This window comes from Rana temporaria, chromosome 12 (genome assembly GCF_905171775.1).
Source record: "Rana temporaria chromosome 12, aRanTem1.1, whole genome shotgun sequence".
NCBI lineage: Eukaryota > Metazoa > Chordata > Amphibia > Anura > Ranidae > Rana > Rana temporaria.
The window spans coordinates 71,982,889-71,999,179 of NC_053500.1; the positions used below are offsets into that span (position 1 = coordinate 71,982,889).

Consider the following 16,291-nt stretch of genomic DNA (forward strand, 5'->3'; position numbering starts at 1 on the left):
CCCAACACATCACATCACCCAAACTACACCATGTTTTTCAGCAGTCGGGACTGGGAAACTGGTTATAGTTGAGGGAAAGATGGATGGCGCTAAATACAGGGATATTCTTGAGCAAAACCTGCACCCCTCTGTGTGTGATTTGAGGCTAGGACGGAGGTTCACCTTCCAGCAGGACAATGACCCCAAACACACTGCTAAAGCAACACTTGAGTGGTTTAAAGGGAAACATGTAAATGTGTTGGAATGGCCTAGTCAAAGCCCAGACCTCAATCCAATAGAAAATCTGTGGTCAGACTTAAAGATTGCTGTTCACAAGTGCAAACCATCCAACTTGGAGCTGGATTAGTTTTGCAAGGAGGAATGGGCAAAAATCCCAGTGGTAAGATGTGGCAAGCTCATAGAGATTTATCCAAAGTGACTTGCAGCTGTGATAGCCGCAAATGGTGGCTCTACAAAGTATTGACTTTAGGGGGGTGAATAGTTATGCACATTGACCTTTTCTGTTATTTTGTCCTATTTGTTGTTTGCTTCATAATAAAAAATAAAAAAAATCTTCAAAGTTGTGGGCATGTTCTGTAAATTAAATGACGCAAATCTTCAAACAATCAATGTTAATTCCAGGTTGTGAGGAAACAAAACATGAAAAATGCCAAGGGGGGTGAATACTTTTGCAAGGTGCTGTAGGTCCCTCTGTCAGTGTAGGTAGGGTAGTCTGTAGGTAGGATAGTTTGTAGATAGGTCAACCTGGCTCTGTAGGTAGGATAGTATGTAAGTAGGTCCCCTTGTCAGTGTAGGTTTGGTAGTCTGTAGGTAGGTCCCCCTGTCAGTGTAGGTAGGATAATCTTTAGGAAGGTCCCCCTGTCAGTGTAGGTTGGGTATTCTGTAGGTAGGTCCCCTGTCAGTGTAGGTTGGATAGTCTGTAGGTAGACCCCAATAGCTCTGTAGGTAGGATACTTTGTGGTTAGGTCATCCTGCCTCTGTAGGTAGATCCCCCTGTCAGTGTAGGTTAGGTAGTCTGTAGGTGGAACCCCCATGCTCTGTAGGTAGGATAGTGTGTAGGTAGGTCCCACTGTCAGTGTAGCTTGGGAAGTCTGTAGGTAGGACAGTCTGTAGGTAGGTCCCCCATGGCTCTGTGGGTAGGTTCCCTCAGCTTTGTAGGTAGGGGTCTCCCTTGGCTCTGTAGGTAGAACAGTCTGTAGGTAGGTCTGCCCTGGCTCTGTAGGTAGGGGTCTCCCCCCGGGTCTGTAGGTAGGGGTCTTCCCCCGGCTCTGTAGGTAGGGGTCTCCCTTGGCTCTGTAGGTAGAGCAGTCTGTAGGTAGGTCTTCCCTGGCTCTGTAGGTAGGGGTCTCCCCCGGCTGTGTAGGTAGTGGTCTCCCCCCGGCTCTGTAAGTAGGGGTCTCCCCCTGGCTCTGTAGGTAGGGGTCTCCCCTGGCTCTGTAGGTAGGGGTCCCCACCGGCTCTGTAGGTAGGGGTCTCCCCTGGCTCTGTAGGTAGGGGTCCCCACCGGCTCTGTAGGTAGGGGTTTCCCCCCGGCTCTGTAAGTAGGGGTCTCCCCCTGGCTCTGTAGGTAGGGGTCTCCCCTGGCTCTGTAGGTAGGGGTCTCCCCCCGGCTCTGTAGGTAGGGGTCTCCCCTGGCTCTGTAGGTATGGGCCCCCGGTTCTGTAGGTAGGGTTCTCCCCTGGCTCTGTAGGTATGGGCCCCCGGCTCTGTAGGTAGGGGCCCCCCGGCTCTGTTGGTAGGGGTCCCCCCCTCTGTAAGTGGGTAGTCTTGGCGCAGTGTGCGGGGACAGAGGGGTTAATGGTCCCCGGGTGGTGCGGCTCCTCCGGCACGTGTGAGTAAGGAAGTCCCGGCTGTGTCGGTGGTGGGGGGAGGAGGGGAGAGCGATCCTCAGGAGATTGGAGGATGGAAACACATAGCGGATGGGAAGAGAGGAGCGGACGGGTCCCGGCTCCCAGCCCCGAGCACAGCGCACATCCCACAACAAAGCACTGACACCGAGCCTGGCATCCATCCCACTGCCCAGCACTGAGCCCGACATCCATCCCACACAGGAGTCACTGCGGACAATGCGAGATCTTCTCCGGTGTCAGAGGGGCCGGGGAGCCGCACAACGGGAGTCCTAGCATGGACCTGAATCATCGGACCGACCCAATGTCCTACCGCTGATATCCTCTACTGCACACTCCCCACCGGGATCTCCTGTTCACCGATCTGGGACTCTGCACCCCTATACCCACCAATCTAGGACTCTGCACCCCTATACCCACCGATCTGGGACTCTGCACCCCTATACCCACCGATCTAGGACTCTGCACCCCTATACCCACCGATCTGGGACTCTGCACCCCTATACCCACCGATCTGGGACTCTGCACCCCTATACCCACCGATCTAGGACTCTGCACCCCTATACCCACCGATCTAGGACTCTGCACCCCTATACCCACCGATCTGGGACTCTGCACCCCTATACCCACCAATCTGGGACTCTGCACCCCTATACCCACGATCTAGGACTCTGCACCCCTATACCCACCGATCTAGGACTCTGCACCCCCATACCCACCGATCTGCGACTCTGCACCCCTATACCCATCGATCTGGTATTCTGCACCCCTATACGCACCGATCTAGGACTCTGCACCCCTATACGCACCGATCTGGGACTCTGCACCCCCATACCCACCGATCTGGGACTCTGCACCCCCATACCCACGATCCGGGACTCTGCACCCCTATACCCACGATCTGCGACTCTGCACCCCTATACCCACCGATCCGGGTCTCTGCACCCCTATACCCACTGATCCGGGACTCTGCACCCCTATACCCACTGATCCGGGACCCTGCACCCCTATACCCACCGTTCCAGGTCTCTGCAACCCCATACCCACCGATCCGGGTCTCTGCAACCCCATACCAACTGATCCAGGACTCTGCACCCCTATACCCACTGATCCGGGGACTCTGCACCCCTATACCAACAGATTCGGGACTCTGCACCACTGTACCCACAGACCCGGGATTCTGCACCACTGTACCCACAGACCCGGGACTCTGCACCCCCATACCTACTGATCCGGGACTCTGCACCCCTATACCCACAGATACGGCACTCTACACCACTGTACCCACAGACCCGGGACTCTGCATCCCATACCTACTGATCCGGGACTCTGCACCCCCATACTCACCAATATAAGTAAGCCAGCATCCCCAAAAACCCTAACAACACCCTCTTACACCTTCAAGATCCTCCCTAAACCAGTGACCCTGAACCCCAGAACACAGTGATCAGTGCTATCTCTTAGTGGATTACCACTGGCCCATCTCAGGATCCAGCCAACACTGGACTGTTTCTACAGAACTATTTCAGGGACCCAAAAGCACAAATCCCCCTGGTTCAGTGATCCTCCTGGACCCCAGAACACCATTCCCTTTGATGATGTGACACATTACCCCAGAACACTCCCACATTCATTGACTTTTAACACCCCCAGATTAACTAACTCTGGACCCCCAGAATAAAGTTCCCATTTGATGACTTGACCCTGGACCCCAGAACACCCAGATTCCCTTATCCAGGTCCCCAGATTCTGTGACCCTGGACCCTAGAACACCCCATATTCTGTGACCCTGGACTCTAGAACACCCCACTTTCTGAGACCCTGGACCCCAGATTCTGTGACCCTGGACCCTAGAACACCACAGACTCTGCGTCCCTGGACCCCAGATTCTGTGTCCCTGGACCCTAGAACACCCCAGATTCTGTGACCCTGGACCCTAGAACGCCCCAGATTCTGTGACCCTGGACCCCAGATTATGTGTCCCTGGACCCTAGAACACCCCATATTCTGTGACCATGGACCATAGAACACCCTAGATTCTGCGACCCTGGACCCTAGAACACCCCATATTCTGTGACCCTGGACCCCAGAACACCCCAGATTCTGTGACCCTGGACCCCAGAACACCCCAGGTTCTGTGACCCTGGACCCCAGAACACCCCAGATTCTGTGACCCTGGACCCCAGATTCTGTGATCCTGGACCCCAGAACACCCCAGATTCTGTGACTCTGGTCCCCAGAACACCCCAGATTCTGTGACCCTGGACCCCAGAACCCCCCAGATTCTGTGACTCTGGACCCCAGGACACAGGTCCCTTTGATGTTGTGACCCGTCATAGACAGGATTTCCTGCATTGGACCTGGTCAGGGTCACCTCGCTCACAATGGATCTGGGTAATTATTCATGCTGATCGGTGGTCCTATTGTTTACACACAGGCTGAAGGACAATGTGAAGTCCCCTTGATTTCCTCCTGTGGGCAGTGCCATAGCCAGGGAAGAGTGTGTTCACATCTCACATGGTGTGGATGATGCCAGGCTGAGGATGGCAGATGTTCGGGACTCGGCTGCTTGTGCTGCTGCGGCTGCAGCAGTGGTGGGACTTCTGGGGGTGCAGGATGGAGGTAGCCTGACTCCTGGGGGGCCCAGCCGGGGAGCAGAGGACTTGGTGCTGAATGGAGGATGCTCAGAGGACAGTCCGCAGTCTGGGAGGAGCAGCAGGGAACACTCTGGGGAAAGGGGACAAGGGACTCCAAAGACTACCGGTATTATGAAGGTAAGACCACCATGAATCCCCCCCCCTGCATAGTATTGGTTGTCAGCTGCAGCTGTGCCTGCAATGAATGCTGCAAGTCACTGACAGCAGCTGACAGCAACTTCTAATCCAAGAAAGGGAATGGCTGAGCATTCAGTGCTGGATAGGTCTGCACCAAGTTTTTAAAGGGAACTCCAGGAATGATCTTTTCTCCATTCTTGCTTTGATCCAGCTTTACTCAGTGTGAGTATCCTGAGGATCACTGAAAATCAATGTAGTAGTCTATGCTCCATACAGTGATAGCCAGGATCTCCGGGAGCTGCTCCAGTGACTTTCCCTTTCCATACTGAACACGGGGGGTTGCTTGCTCAGCATCACCGCCATTCATTCCTTGTATTTATTTCTAGTGAATACAAGGCGTTCTGTAATTGGAAGAGGTGGGGAGTAGGGGTGCACAATCTCCACCTCATCTAATCAGAGGACACATTGGGCTGGATTTGCGTAGATCCGCGCATTTTTACGCCGGCGTAGCGCATCGTATTTACGCTACGCCGCCTTAAGTCAGAGAGGCAGGTGCTGTATTCACAAAGCACTTGCCTCCTAACTTACGGCGGCGTAGTGTAAATGGGGCCGAGGTAAGCGCACCTAATTCAAATGAGGATGAGGGGGGCGTGTTTTATGTAAATGATTGGTGACCCGACATGATTGAAGTTTTTTACGAACGGCGCATGCGCCGTCCGAGTACATATCCCAGTGTGCATTGCTCCAAAGTACGCCGCAAGGACGTATTGGTTTCGACGTGAACGTAAATTACGTCCAGCCCCATTCACGGACGACTTACGCAAACGACGTAAAATTTTCTAATTTCGACGCGGGAACGACGGCCACACTTAACATTGGCTAGGCCACCTAGGGGGCAGCTTTATCTTTACGCCGGCGTACCTCTTACAGAAACGGTGTATCTTTACTGCGACGGGCAAGCATACTTTCGTGAATCGGCGTATCTAGTCATTTACATATTCTACGCCGAAATCAACGGAAGCGCCACCTAGCGGCCAGCGGAAAAATTGCACCCTAAGATACGACAACCTGCTAGGTTTAAGTGTATCTCAGTTTGAGCATACACTTAAACTTACGACGGGCTTAGATTCCGAGTTACGTCGGCGTATCTACTGATACGCCGGTGTAACTCTTTGTGAATCCAGCCCATTGTATTAATCAAAAATAAATAAATACAAGTCATTCTCTGAATGGTGGCACTGCCAAGAGAGTGGCCCCCTGTGTTTAGAGGGGAAGCCGCCAGATGATCATGGCTATCACTATATGCAGTGCGGACTACTACAATCATTTCCCCAGTGCTCCTTTGGATACTTGATATAGATGATATGAATGGCCAAGCTGGTCCAGTGCAAGCCTGGATAAAAGATCATTCCTGGAGTTCCACTTTATAGGAGAAATAGAATACTACCATTGTTGACCTGCTTGTGAAAAAGCCAATTGCTTGATGTTAGGCTGAATCAATACTTTGCTTCGTTGGCCGGGAACATGTAAATGGTGACAGTCCGAAGTCCTCATTTGCATACAGGTTCCAGCTCTGTAATTCTGAAGACAGGGGGTGGACATATATGTGCAGCTGGATGGGGGGCCTTGTGGGACCCAAGGGCCCATTTTTTTTACCTATGGTTTGGGCAGGGACTCTGACCTCGCTCACTGTCGGGTAGACCTGGGCACTGCTCACTTCTAGGAAAGGTAAGGGCGGGTGGGTGACACAGTGAGCTCCTTCTTCACCTTCTCCCTGACTACACATTACTTTTCTGGGCTAGACTAGGCAAAGTAACAGGTTCTCTTGATATTAAGCTCCGAAAGGCACCCAGGCTTCAGCTGGCTATGCAGATGAAGATTTTTATGAAGAAAAAATGATAGATTTAGCAGCATGGATGGAGGAATATCCCTAAATGGCTATTGTATGTTGACAGTCAACGCCTCACGGCTGTCAGAATACCTGAATAGCAACTGCAGGTGTTTGGCCAATATTTTTCCTCTCAGAGAGCCAGATGGTGTTGGCAGGGCCTCCTGTGGCTTGATATTTGACTCACCAACCACTTTTGTGCAAGTTTTCCAACAGTGCTGAGTGCATGGGCATTCTCCATGTGGTTACATTCACATGCTATTTTCTACCCGTCCCCCCCTTAAAAATAATCGATTCTAGAATCCCCCCCCCCCGCTGGAATGTCAACTGCATTCCTCGTACATACAACATCGTTCCTTTTGCCAAACGCAATCTTTATTGCCATCAGTATATACTGCCCCAGAGGAGCTGATGTCTCATCAACATTGATGCACAGGGGGTTGCACACTGTTTGGCCTGGCACACCTATGCAGGTTGCAGTTTGCATATTCCAGGTGCGTTTTGCGTTTTTTTAATACACATTTTTGATCCATTGAAGTCTATGGAACCAAAAACCAGAAACAAGTCCCTGACCCCTTCCATAAAATGCACAGGTGTGAACGTGACCCGTAGGAAACCATGTTAAATGGACTGTAGTGTGTTTCTGCAAAACTGAAAACGCATTAATAAATGCATAGATGTGGACCTGGCCTTCAACCTATTGGAATCCACTGCAGATCTCCTTGTAGATTATCAAATAGTATGATGTGTGTTTGATAGTGCTGGACTGATAGAAGTGGAAATGTTTTGATAGTTCTACTGTAAAATGGGATTTCCCTGTTCTGGTCCAAGGATGCGGCCTCTCTGTTAGCAATTAAAGTGGTTGTAAACCCCACTTTATGACTTTTACCTACAGGTAAGCCTATAATAAGGCTTACCTGTAGGTATAGAGAATATCTCCTAAACCTGTACCGTTTTGGAGATATTCCCCCCGCAATGCGCCGCTGATTGCAGCGGCACATGCGCAGCGGGCATCCTCCACTAAAGGACCGGCAGCCGCCGGACCTTGCCGAGTTGAAGTCTCCCGCGCGCACGTGCGGGAGTGACGTCATCCCCGCTCCAGCCAATCACAGCGCTGGAGCGGCGATACCCGGAAGACACGCCGATTCAAGATGATATCTCGCTCTGCGTGGACCAGGTAAGTTCTGTTCACCTCGTTCCGAGGTAAGTATTTCATAATACTACATAATACATACTAGCTCATTATGGCTTTTGCCTTGCAGGTGAAAAAAATAAAATAAAATGAATCGCGGGTTTACAACCGCTTTAAGGGAGAACTTGCCAGGCAGTCATTTGTAGTATGCACAAAGGGACCTGTGTTATTGGCTTGATGGAGACTAGCATCTCCTGACTGCACTCAGCTGGCCACTTTTAGTGCTTTCAGGTTCAGATCATCAAATACAGTCAACGCATTTCAGGGAAAAAAAAATCCTCCATATTCAGGGCTTGAGCAATCAATGTTAGTAATATCAAACAGAATGTACTAAGGGACCTGTGTTATTGGCTTGGCATAGCATCTCCTGAGGGCACTCAGGCAGCCTCCCTTAGTGCCATTGGGAGACATCCGTCTTCATCAAGTCTTAACACCGTGCATTCTACCCTGATTTTATTAACATTAACTGAAGAAGGGAAAACGTTTTTACCCAAAATGCGTCGGCTGTATTTGATGCTGTTAAACAAATGTTTCTAATGCCGCGTACACACGATCATTTTTCGGCATGAAAAAAAAAACAACGTTTTTCCAACTTCATTATTAAAAATGACGTTGACCACACATCGTTTTTAAAAAATACTCTAGCTTTAGCTGATTCTGTGTTAGTAAAAGACGATTCGCGCTTTTCTGTCTGTTATAGTGTGATGAATGTGCTTACTCCATTATGAACGGTAGTTGTTTAAAACGTCGTTAAAAAAATGCAGCATGTTCGAAAAAAAATGTTGTCGTTTTTCAGAACCCGCAAAATTATGTGAAGCCCACACACGATCATTTTAAATGACGTTTTTTTAAAACAACGTTTTTCATGCCGAAAAATGATCGTGTGTACGCGGCATAAAAGTCCTTCATGTGAAATGAACTATTGTACCAGGTGCTCCTCCATACACATTCAAGTCTTTTCCTGGGGGGTTATCAGCAAAACGATTGTATTGGTATCTGAGATCCACTTTGCCAATCTGGGCCCTGTATTCAGATAAAGGGGATCCCGTGGATATAAAAAGTCTACCTGTTAAAATTTCAGGTTTTTGTGATGTACAAAAATGATACAGATAAATAATTTCAGAACTTTTTCCCCCTTGAAAACTGTACAACTCAGTTGAAAAACAAACTGAAATCTTTTAGGTGGAGGGAAGTAAAAAATGGTTGCATAAGTGTGCACACCCTATACTAATACTTTGTTGAAACGCCTTTTGATTTTATTAGAAAACTCAGTCTTTTTGGTTAGGAGTCTATCAGCATGGCACATCTTGACTTGGCAATATTTGCCCACTCTTCTTTGCAAAAACACTCCAAATCTGTCAGATTGCGAGGGCATCCCCTGTGCACAGCCCTTTTCAGATCACTGCACAGATTTTCAATGGGATTCGGGTCTGGGCTCTGGCTGGGCCATTCCAAAACTTGAATCTTTCTCTGGTGAAGCCATTCCTTTGTTGATTTGCATGTATGCTTTGGGTTGGATTCCGAGGAGTATGTTTAGGCGGAAGTGTGTCGTGATAATGCGGTAAAACCTCAACGCGTTTCAGCCAATCTTAGGGCCGTCATCAGAAAGTTCTACCACACAGCCAGTACTTGCCAGATATTCCTGCAGCTACTTTAATGTTGCTGTAGTCCTCTTAGCAGCCTCCCTGACCAGTTTTCTTCTTGTCTTTTTATCAATTAAGAGGGATGTCCAGTTCTTGGTAATATCACTGTTGTGCACAGGGCCGTCTTTAATATTGACTGTTTTTCATGAGGTGGGGAAAAAGGGAACTATGTTGAACGTTTTGAGAAAAAAAAATGGGGGAAACATATAGGCTGAGGTCAGTTTAACTTTACTGTCTAACGTAGAGCAATGCCAAAATACCATCATACTGTGCGCTTACACCAAACTTTGGCAGCTACTGTAGTAGCCAGTCAGGATATTTTTCCAAGTTTTTTTTTTTTTCCTAGAGGCTATAACAGATCAGTTGCCAAGGAACATGAAAAGAACTCTTTGGTGGGCCATAACTAATCGACAGTCATCAATTTTCTGTCACATGCGTATAGTATGATGGCGAGAAGCTTGTTTTTATAGGTGATAGCTTTTAGTTTAATAATGTTCAAGGGAATGGATGAATGAGGCAAATGATGTCCTTCCATATCATCTGTACCCCCCCCCCTCCCATGTGGTACCTTTACCATCATTTCCCACTACCACCTCAAGTACTAAAGTGCCATTGCTTCCCAGCATTGGGCATCTTATACCCTCTCAGAATGCAGCGCCTAAGAGGGTAGCTAAGTGCCAATATTAACTAAAGGATGTGGTTAGTATTTCCTTAGTATGTTTGGCTACATGGAGAGAAGGGTAGTAAATAACGGAATAGAATGGTGCCCATATACACTGCATAAAAAAAATGAAAGAACACTTTTATAACATTGTATAACATCAAGTCAATTAAACTTGTGGGATATTGATCTGGTCAGGTAAGTAGCAGAGGGGGTTATTAACCACTAGCCGACCAGCCGCCGCAGTTATACGGCGGCAGGTCACCTCGGCTGTGCGAGACCACGTAGCTATACATCATCTCGCCGGGCACGCGCCCCCCGCTCGCCCCTGGTGCCGACTCGCGTGCCCGGCGGGTGCGATCACCGCCGGGCACCCGCGATCGCTCGTTACAGAGCGAGAACCGGGAGCTGTGTGTGTAAACACACAGCTCCCGGTCCTGTCAGGGGGAGAAATGACGGATCGTCTGTTCATACAATGTATGAACAGCGATCAGTCATTTCCCCTAGTCAGTCCCACCCCCCCCTTAAGTTAGAACACACACAGGGAACAAAATTAACCCCTTCCTCGCCCCCCTAGTGTTAACCCCTTCCCTGCCAGTGGCATTTTTATAGTAATCAATGCATTTTTATAGCACTGATCGCTATAAAAATGCCAATGGTCCCAAAAATGTGTCAAAAGTGTCCGCCATAAGGTCGCAGTACCGATAAAAATCGCTGATCGCCGCCATTACTAGTAAAAAAAAAAATATTAATAAAAATGCCATAAAACTTTTTTACGAAAAATATGTAGAAGAATACGTATCGGCCTAAACTGAGGAAAAAAATAGTACAGCAAATTTTTTTTTTTTTTTTAAATTGTCGCTCTATTGTTTATAGCACAAAAAAATAAGAACCGCGCAATTGTCAGTTAAAGCGACGCAGTGCCGAATCGCAAAAAGGGGCCCAGTCGTTGACCAGCAATATGGTCCGGGGCTGAAGTGGTTAATCGGTTTCAGCTCCTTTGGTGTTAATGAAATTAACAACAGGTGCACGAGATGGGCAACAATAAGGGCCCTTTCAAACTGGTGCGTTTTTGCAGCGTTTTCGTGGTAAAAATAGCGCTATTAAAACGCTCCCCATGCCCCTCTCCATTGAAATGAATTAAAAACGCGGTAAAATCGCGGTAAAACATGGTAAAATCGCGGTCTTTTACCACAATTTTAACGCTCCGTTTTTACAGCGTTTTTACCGCGTTTTTACAGCGGTTTTTAATTCATTTCAATGGAGGGGGCATGGGGAGTGTTTTATGAGCGTTTTAATAGCGCTACTTTTACCGCGAAAAACAGGAATGACAACCCCCAAAACAGGAATGGTTTTACAGGTGGAGGCCACTGACATTTTATTTCCCCTACTCATCATTTCTGACTGTTTTTCACTAGTTTTGCATTTGGCTGGGGGGTCTTGGACACATTGTAACTTCTGCAAAGCCTCTTGTCCACATTAGTGTTGCAATGTATTATAAAATGTAACCTTGCCAGGAGCTCCCGATTTCCACATAGGTCTGCTTCACATAAGTAGGAGTTGGAATAGACTGCTTATCTTATGCTTGGTATGCATGTACAGATTTTGCTGTTTGAACGAAGGATAAAAAAACGAAAGAGCCTTGCATCAACACAAGTGATATTGATGCGGACCCCTCCCGCTGTTCTATTGTATTCTGACAGGGGGACTCCCCCTTCACAATACACAAATCAGTGTTTGCAGTCATAAGCTCTGAGCGCTGATCAAATGCTGGTAACATAGTTAGTCAGGTTGAAAGTCCATCTAGTTCAACCAATTTATGGGAAAAAAAGCAAAAAACAATCCTATGTACACAATCCTATACACACAGTTAATCCAGAAGACGGCAAAACACCTCAAAAAGCATGATCCAATTTGCTCCAGCAGGGGAAAAAATTCCTTTCTGATCTCCTGAAAGGCAATCAGATTTTCACTGGATCGATTCTAGTGGTGCAACGGATCGTTACGATCCGTGATCCGAATGGGTCACCCTGTTCGGATCGGCATACCACGTGCTCCGAAGCCTTAGCCATAGGAAAGGCCGCGGCGCAGCAGCCATCTTGGTACAACCAGCGGCGGCCGATGTAGTGACATTTTGTTGCCGCCATCTTGCTCCACCCCACACTCCTTGCACAGTAATGATAGTGAGAAGGGGGCAAGTGGACATCTTGTTACACCCAACGGAGTTTTAGATTTCACAGTTATTTTCAACACAAAACTGAGCTTATGTGCGTAAGTACAGTATTTGGAAATCCAACGGACTGTTTACATGTTAAATTTTAAAAGCAGCAGCAAACCTTACATGCTTGCTAATCTGACAGAACACCTCTGATTTTCACATTTAACATTTAGTTAAATGTGAAAATCAGAGGTGTTCTGTCCCATTTTCACAGCTCTTACTGTGAAGAAACCTTTCTGTATTTGGAGATTGTGGGCCAGATTCAAGTAGGTAGTGCGTAACTCTGTGCGGGCGTAACGTATCCTATTTACGCTACGCCTCCGCAACTTTGACAGGCAAGTGCATTATTCACAAAGCACTTGCTCCGTAAGTTGCGACGGCGTAGCGTAAATTGGCCGGCGTAAGCCCGCCTAATTCAAATCTGTAAGATGTGGGCGTGTTTTATGCAAAATCATTGTGACCCCACGTAAATGACGATTTTTACGAACGGCGCATGCGCCGTCCGTGAAAGTATCCCAGTGCGCATGCTCCAAATTAACCCGCAAAAAGCCAATGCTTTGGACGTGAACATAAATTACGCCCAGCCCTATTCGCGAACGACTTACGCAAACGACGTAATCAACGGAAAATTTGACGCTGGCCCGACGTCCATACTTAACATTGGCTGCGCCTCATATAGCAGGGGTAACTTTACACCGGAAAAAGCCCTACGTAAACGGCGTATATGTACTGCGATGGCCGGGCGTACGTTCATGAATAGGCGTATCTAGCTGATTTACATATTCTAGGCGTAAATCAGCGTACACGCCCCTAGCGGCCAGCGTAAATATGCAGTTGAGATACGACGGCGTAGGAGACTTACGCTGGTCGTATCTTAGACAAATTCTGGCATATCTGATTCTTTGAATCAGGCGCCAAGATACGACGCCTCACACTCAGAGATACGACGGCGTATCTGGAGATACGCCGTCGTATCTCCTACCTGAATCTGGCCCTAAATCTTTTTCTGTAGACCAGGGATGCTCAACCTGTGGCCCTCCAGCTGTTACAGAACTATAAGTCCCATGAGGCAGTTACAAGCATGACCCCCCAAAGGCAGAAGCATGATGGGACTTGTAAGTTCACAAATTCTAGAGGCCACAGGTTGAGCATCCATGCTATAGATGTAAAGAGTGCCCCCTTGTCCACTGTGATGACCTTAAAGTGAATAACTCAACCTATATGGACCACTTATAACATATTTATACATGTTAAAGTGGTTGTAAACCCTCTGATACTACTTGTACTACTACCCGGTTAAGGAGATATTTGCAGAAAATCGGGCACCGTAGACAAAGGCGCAGGCGGACTGAGCGTACCGGGTCTTAAATAGGATAGTGCCGGAAAGCGCGCATGCCTGGGGATCATGCCGGTTCCGCGTGAATGCGCGGCAGTGACATCATTGCCGCTTCGGCCAGTCACAGCGCCTGAGCAGCGATACCTGGAAGTCACTTTGGGTATCGTGGCGGAGGAGAGGAACGAGGGTCACTGCGGGAGCTTCGATCTAAGGTAAGTAATTCATAATGGGCTAGTATGCTAGTCATACTAGCGCATTATGCTTTTTGTCTTGCAGGTTTTTTTGTTTTTTATGTGTTTTTGGGATTACAATCACTTTAATCATATTCCCCTTAATCTCCTCTTCTCCAGAGAAAATAAATTCAGCTTGGCTAATCTTTCCTCATAGTTGAGCTCCTCCATGCCTCTTATCAGTTTGGTTGCCCTTCTCCTCCCTTGCCCTTGAACTGCATATTCCAGATGAGGTCCTACTAATGATTTGTACTGGGGCAAAATTATTTTGTTCGCTTTGGAAACTGCAGCTTGGAATTGCATGCTATTATAAAAGTAGAACTATAGGCAAAACTTGTTTTATTTATTATGGATAGAATAAGGGAAGGTTATAATCCCTGACAAATAATTTTTTTGCCATCTGTGTCCCATTGCGGAGATTTCCCTTCACTTCCTGTCCCATAGCCAAACAGGAAGTAAGGGGAATTCCTTGGGGATCCCCAGGTCACCAGAACTAGTGTCCGCATTTGTAAGATTTCTCCTCTTACTTTTCTGGAGACAACCCAATTTGGGATTTTTTATTTATTTTTTTGCTTTCAATGATGATGGTAAACAGAATAATTCTCCTTAATGGGTGCACAGCCAACAATAAAAATTAATTGACAAGCATTCTTTTTTTTTTTTTTTTTTTTTTTTTTTTTTTTTTTGCCACTTCAGACTTCCCCACAGCGAGAGACTTGCTCATGATTTTATTCATAATTCCGTCTCTACATCAGGTTTAGCATCATTTGTGGTGCATTTCTCTTGCAATTTTTTATACTTGTTATTTATATTTTATTTATTTGTTTATTTTTATATTTTCATCTCTTTTTTTTTTTTTTTTTTTTTTTTTTCACCGTTTAGAACTCACTCTTTTATAGTAAGTACGGAACTATTTAAAAGGTTTTATCTGCGTGACAAAGAAAAGCCCAGCACCCCATCTCCCCCCTCCCCAACTAAATACCCCCTCCCCCCCCTACCCCTCCCCTCCCTTGACCATCCCACGACTCCACTGTAAGAATTCCTTCCCTTAATTGAAAAAAAATGCGTTCCTATTCCTCTCTCAGGTTTTCTGCGAACCTCCAGGATTTTTTAAATTCCATCCAGGGTACCCATATATCCTTTTCCCCTACTTTGTGTTGATAGCTCCCGTATTTTAATTTCTCTCTCCTATAAGTGTCCTCTACGGAGTCGATCCACTCCCACATTTGCGGACTTTTCGCGTCTCTCCATTTAAGGGGAATCAATCTTTTCGCTGCGTTCAATAAATGAGGGATCAGTGAATCCTTGTATTCCTTCTCTGGAGTCTCCCCCCCATGAAAGAGCACTACCCATGGGTTATCTTCCAATTCTTTTTTTGTTATTACCTTTATCAGGGCCAAGATTTTTTTCCAATAAGCTTTAATTTTCGGGCAGTCCCACCATAGATGTGCCATTGTTCCCCTTGACTCACAACCTCTCCAGCATTTCTCTGACTCTCCCCCTCTGAATTTTGCCATTTTATCTGGGGTGGCGTACCACCTCGTCAAACATTTGAAGTTCATCTCGGCAGTTCTTACATCTACTGCCGAGGTGTGCGTCATTTTCAGGATTCTTCCTATGGTCGTTTTCCCCCTTGGGACCCCTAAGTCCTTTTCCCAATTTTGGATGTATTTTAGCGTGTCTGACTCTTCCATTTTCTGCAAGTAATTATAGATTTTAGATATATTTCCTTTTGAGCTTTCGGTGCTACACAATTGTTCCAATAAGGTGTAATCCTCTTGTGACCTCAAAGGGTGTGGTAGGCGCTTGACGAATGACACTAACTGCAAGTATCTCCACTCGTCGAGCGCCCTAATTCCAATCCTATGTTTAATATCGTGAAGTGTCCTAATTTTACCATCTAGTGTTATATCTTTTAACTGTGTTCTATTTGTGATCCAATTTCCCCCTACTTCTTTTGTTCCTGGGATAAAATATTCGTTTTCTTTTATATCAATAAAGGGTGAGTTGAATTCTGTTTTTAATTGTTTGTGAAGTCTATCCCAGATCCTCCATGCATTATGAGTAATTGTGTGTGTTGAAGTGTGTAAGGATCTGTGTTGTGGTGGATTCCAAATTAATCTCCCTAACTGTGCCCTTGCTAATGTGCATTCAATATTTATCCATCTTTTGTCCTGGGATTCTTTAGCCCATTCTATAACCCTTGAGAGAACCGAAGCATTATAGTACAATCGGATGTCGGGTACAGCTAAGCCTCCCTTTTTCTTGGCCCGTTTTAGAATTTGAGCAGACACCCTATGTTTTTTATTATTCCAAATATAATTCATTATGAGGGAGTTAATTATTTTAATGAATGACGGTGGTAGGTATATTGGGACCATTTGAAACTTATATAGGATTTTTGGGATGAGAACCATTTTTACTACATTTATCCTCCCGAACCACGAAATAGGTCTATTGAATATGTTTTTAATTTCCCTTTTTATTTCGTTGAGCAGGGGG

At 46.8% G+C, this 16,291-nt stretch overlaps 1 protein-coding gene across 1 annotated transcript in view; it reads left to right on the forward strand.

Annotated features, from left to right (window-relative positions):
• The first annotated feature begins 1,868 nt into the window (after positions 1–1,868).
• Positions 1,869–16,291, forward strand: part of LOC120918285 (inactive phospholipase C-like protein 2) — a 290,438-nt gene continuing 276,015 nt past the window's right edge. The window contains exon 1 of the mRNA XM_040329798.1: positions 1,869–4,621. Coding sequence (XP_040185732.1) covers positions 4,391–4,621 — 231 coding nt within the window. The 5' untranslated portion in view covers positions 1,869–4,390. The remainder of the gene's footprint in view (positions 4,622–16,291) is intronic.